The 5,195-nt window shown below is 38.9% G+C and overlaps 1 protein-coding gene across 1 annotated transcript; it reads left to right on the top strand.

Annotated features, from left to right (window-relative positions):
* Nucleotides 1–9: 9 nt before the first annotated feature.
* Nucleotides 10–4,394, top strand: LOC123965172. The gene is made up of 8 exons (XM_046041739.1): nt 10–94; nt 1,837–1,890; nt 2,082–2,364; nt 2,569–2,714; nt 2,906–3,188; nt 3,403–3,548; nt 3,740–4,022; nt 4,237–4,394. Exons 1-8 carry the CDS (start codon nt 31–33, stop codon nt 4,379–4,381), a joined length of 1,404 nt encoding a protein of 467 aa, XP_045897695.1. The 5' UTR covers nt 10–30; the 3' UTR covers nt 4,382–4,394.
* The last annotated feature ends 801 nt before the right edge of the window (nt 4,395–5,195 follow it).

Below are 5,195 nucleotides of genomic sequence, written 5' to 3'. Positions count from 1 at the left end.
CATAGAAATGTGGTGAACTTTCTCTACAGGATGATTTCTCCAGGTGTGGTCTTTGTCTTATTGGCTGTTCTGGGACAGACAAGTGGCTTTTCTGGTGAGATAATTGTTTTAATGTTTTCACTTGGTAAAGTTGATATTTCTCCATTGACCAATTTTAGTTTTTAAATAAATAAGGAATTTTTTAAGAGGGCCAGTTCACTTCAATAAATCAAAACAAAGCAAACGCACATGCACACAACTTAGGGCTGGACGATATGATCTAAAATCAAAATCACGATTAAATAAACACTTACGTTTAATTAACAATTGTTTTGTTTGTATTTTTGCACTAGTTCACTGACAAGGTTGGTTGGCTGTGAATATGCTTAACTATTAAAAGCGGGATTTTTTCTTTGATTCACAGATATCAAAAATCGATTATCTAAATAGTAATTGATAATGTAATGTTCACATGCACATAACAAATGTGTTCTTACATTCGGTGGATCGCCGCTGTTAAATTATGTCCGCCGATACAAATTTCACCCAATTATTAATATCAATGCGCTGCTAATGATTTTTACATGCATTACTGCATTTTTACAGCGTTTGACTAACTTCCTGTCCTCATTCTTCACAGAACATCTACGTGACAGGTTCTGGTATGAGAGTAGTAGTAAGTGAGGTCTTTTAAGGGCAGTGCAATGTAGCGTGTGTGTGGGTGAGCAAATGTGAGGAGCAAGCAACAGAAAATGATGGTGAAACTGAGTACGTTGTCAGACTGGCACTAAATGTACATGTAGGTCAGAGTCAGTCTGTTAATAAAATGTTGTTTCTCCAGCTGCTGGAAAATGAAAGAGATTAGTGCAAGCTAACATCTCCCTATGCTTCAAATTGCTGTCTGGAATCTAAACATGACGGGAAGGGGCGGAGTCACATGACTATACACACGGTGGTGTTTAAGGGGAAAGTACATGAACAACATGATGAACACTAACAGTGTGGAACATGATTAGAACAATTAAATAACCAACATATTAAAATTAGTTTGGTTGGAGGTTCTGAGTTTTGGATTTGATTACTCGTGTCAGGATCCTGATGAGTGCACGGAGCCCAAACACAAGACACTAGAGAGCCGACGTCAAGTTCAGGATTTTAATCCAAACCAAAAACAAACATTAAAGCTTACAGGTTGCAAAGACTGGTACATCCAAAATGATGAACAGGTAGTTCCAAGAACAGGCAGGACACACATCACACTACACATGACAAGAGGCAGGAAGACGGAGTGATAACTGCTGGGAACAGACGGAGCACTTGTACTGGCAGACATGGGGCAAAATAATAACCAACACAGACAGAACACATGTAACGAAATACCAGACAAGAATCTAACTCAGACAATAACAGAAACCCATGTAAACAGACAAACGCCGACCAACTATAACACAGGGATCATAACAGACAAAACCTAAACGAGAACCCAGAACTAGAACCCAGAGTACCGAGCAGACTAAACCAAAATGATGCAGAGAAAGAACTAGAAGCAAATACTACAACATGAACTAAGGCACAGGACTAGGAACAAAAACCAAGACTCCCCAACAAGACACACAGACAGGACTGAAACCCAAAACCCAGACACAGAGAATACAAAATCAAAACACAAAGAAGAAATAAAATAATATAATCCAGACAAGCCCAGGACAGGATCGTGACAACTTGATCAATTTATCGTCCAGCCCTAATGCAATTTTTAACATTAAGCCATGCAAATATAACAGTTGTGATATAAAAATGTTTTCACAATGTTTACAGTTCAAAATAAATATTGTATACTAATTGTAATTTCTTTAGTATCCTTGGTCAAATCATGTAATACTTTGGTGGAGGTCACTGATCAGCGTTCAGGTAACACTGATCCAACTGCTTATTTGTACCATCAATAGTGTCCAATAGATGCCTCTGAGCAGATAATGATAGTATAAGTTCAAATAAACATGCTAATTGTTCTTTAGTAGCTTCGGTCAGATCAAACCATGTAATACTAAGTATGAATTTCTCAAACTATCTTAAATAAAACATTTTATGACTCTGCCTAGATACAAATATTGCTAAAGGTGGGAAAGTGACTCAGTCCTCGCTGTTTGAGAATGCTGTCCCTGAAAGGGCCGTTGATGGAAATCGTGCTAGCAACTGGCCAGAGGGTTCCTGTACACACACACAAAAGGATCAAAATCCATGGTGGAGTCTGGACCTCCTGAAAACATATAAGATCAACACCGTCACAATCACCAACAGAAAAGATTGTTGCCCCGAAAGACTCAATGGTGCTGAGATCCGCATCGGAAATTCCATCATCGACAACCGCAATGCTAATCCCAGGTAACAGACCTTTGTGTCTTAAAGTAGGTTTAAATATTCAACACTTCTCGTTATATGAAATTAGTGCACTGGATATCTACTTAATTCCAAACAGAAATCAATATTTAGGACATCAGTATTTAAACAGAACTACTGCTGAGATATATGCTTACTGTTCATCTGGTAAAATTATTTTACAAATACTTGTGTTTTCTTATTCATCAGATGTGCAGTGATCTCATCTATCGCTGCTGGGGCCTCACAAACCTTTGTTTGCAATGGAATGGAAGGCCGTTATGTAAACATTGTGATTCCTGGAAGACAAGAATCCCTGACACTGTGTGAGGTGGAGGTCACTGGTCAGCCTTCAGGTAACACTGATCCAACTGCTGATTTGTACCATCTATAGTGTCCAATAGATGCCTCTGAGCAGATAATGACAGTATACGTTCAAATAAACATGCTGACTGTTCTTTAATGGCTTCGGTCAGATCAAATCATGTAATACTAAGTATGAATTTCTCAAACTATCTTAAATAAAACATTTTACGACTCTGCCTAGATACAAATATTGCTAAAGGTGGGAAAGCGACTCAGTCCTCGCTGTTTGAGAATGCTGTCCCTGAAAGGGCCGTTGATGGAAATCGTGCTAGCAACTGGCCGGAGGGTTCCTGTACACACACACAAAAGGATCAAAATCCATGGTGGAGTCTGGACCTCCTGAAGACGTACAACATCAACACCGTCACAATCACCAACAGAAAAGATTGTTGCCCCGAAAGGCTCAATGGTGCTGAGATCCGCATCGGAAATTCCATCATCGACAACCGCAATGCTAATCCCAGGTAACAGACCTTTGTGTCTTTGATTAGGTTTGAGCATTTAACGTTTGTTGTGTACGTTAGAGGAAATTAGTGCACTTGAGATCTACATCATTTCCGAACAGTAATATTTCACCATAACATCAACAGTATGTAAATACAACTACTGCTGAGATCTATGCATAACATTCACTTGGTAAAAATATTTTACAAATACTTGTGATTTCTTATTCATCAGATGTGCAGTGATCTCATCTATCGCTGCTGGGGCCTCACAAACCTTTTTTTGTAATGGAATGGAAGGCCGTTATGTAAACATTGTGATTCCTGGAAGACAAGAATACCTGACACTGTGTGAGGTGGAGGTCACTGGTCAGCCTTCAGGTAACACTGATCCAACTGCTGATTTGTACCATCTATAGTGTCCAATAGATGCCTCTGAGCAGATAATGACAGTATACGTTTAAATAAACATGCTGACTGTTCTTTAATGGCTTCGGTCAGATCAAACCATGTAATACTAAGTATGAATTTCTCAAACTATCTTAAATAAAACATTTTACCACTCTGCCTAGATACAAATATTGCTAAAGGTGGGAAAGCGACTCAGTCCTCGCTGTATGAGAATGATGTCCCTGAAAGGGCCATTGATGGAAATCGTGCTAGCAACAGGCAAGAAAAGTCCTGTTCAGTCACACAAAAGGATCAAAATCCATGGTGGAGTCTGGACCTCCTGAAGACGTACAACATCAACACCGTCACAATCACCAACAGAAAAGATTGTTGCCCCCAAAGGCTCAATGGTGCTGAGATCCGCATCGGAAATTCCATCATCGACAACCGCAATGCTAATCCCAGGTAACAGACCTTTGTGTCTTTGATTAGGTTTGAGCATTTAACGTTTGTTGTGTACGTTAGAGGAAATTAGTGCACTTGAGATCTACATCATTTCCGAACAGTAATATTTCACCATAACATCAACAGTATGTAAATACAACTACTGCTGAGATCTATGCATAACATTCACTTGGTAAAAATATTTTACAAATACTTGTGATTTCTTATTCATCAGATGTGCAGTGATCTCATCTATCGCTGCTGGGGCCTCACAAACCTTTGTTTGTAATGGAATGGAAGGCCGTTATGTAAACATTGTGATTCCTGGAAGACAAGAATACCTGACACTGTGTGAGGTGGAGGTCACTGGTCAACCTTAGTATCCAGTTTACTTTAAAGCCTATTAATTCAAACTTTCTGCTTCTTTTCCTTCAATAAAGTGTGTTTACTTGTCAATGACCTGTGTGTCTATGTTTACAGACATGCTGGTAGGTTACAAAGAGATTTTGTTGCTTTACACCAGAAATGTTGTGTTTTTCACACAGCAGACGAACAGTAAAAAGTCATTAATGAACAAACAAGCAGATGATTGGGGTGGCAGGGCCGGTGGGGGCAGGTGGCAGGCAGGCTGAAGTAGGTGCAATATGGACTGATCTGGATTTACAAGAGTGTACACAGTTGTTTTAGGTCCCCTTACACAAGAATGGAAAGAGTACTGGACTATTTTACAAGTACTTTTACTTCAAGTACATTTTACTCATGTACAAGTAAAATTTCTTCTGTAATAATGTATTTACATAAAAGTGAAGAAATAGGTCAGTGAACATGTATTCTGAGTCAATGTTACTGCATTACAATTTGAAAAGGTTATGTCTGTGTACATGGTAGAGGCCATTGTCCTGTCCATGGTTCAAGTAATGTACCACGGTCCTGCCATTGTACATAAATTGTACCTCAGATTGTTCCCGGTTTGAGGCTGGTCTGAACAGATCATCTGCCCAGCTGATCCTGTAGTGTGAGGCATTTACATATATTATCTTAATGTTACGTTACGTTACGTCAAAAATGATTGTTACACACTCACCTTTAAGATAATTCTTGTAATTTCATTCAACCACCAATGTAAATTTTTTTCTTAGATTTTTATCTTTGTCTTTCTCTCCACATACAACTCACCATCTCCTTTTTCTCTCA

This window comes from Micropterus dolomieu, unplaced genomic scaffold (genome assembly GCF_021292245.1).
Source record: "Micropterus dolomieu isolate WLL.071019.BEF.003 ecotype Adirondacks unplaced genomic scaffold, ASM2129224v1 contig_8792, whole genome shotgun sequence".
NCBI classification, from domain to species: Eukaryota; Metazoa; Chordata; class Actinopteri; order Centrarchiformes; family Centrarchidae; genus Micropterus; species Micropterus dolomieu.
Note: the sequence above shows the minus strand (reverse complement) of the source record. Positions and strands in the feature narration are given on the sequence as shown.

Bases quoted from the DNA above. Each gene is read 5' to 3' on its own strand.
- LOC123965172 (XM_046041739.1), top strand. From the start codon at position 31: ATGATTTCTCCAGGTGTGGTCTTTGTCTTATTGGCTGTTCTGGGACAG. The intron at 3,189-3,402 runs GTAACAGACCTT...CTTATTCATCAG, and splicing joins AACCGCAATGCTAATCCCAG to ATGTGCAGTGATCTCATCTA. The intron at 4,023-4,236 runs GTAACAGACCTT...CTTATTCATCAG, and splicing joins AACCGCAATGCTAATCCCAG to ATGTGCAGTGATCTCATCTA.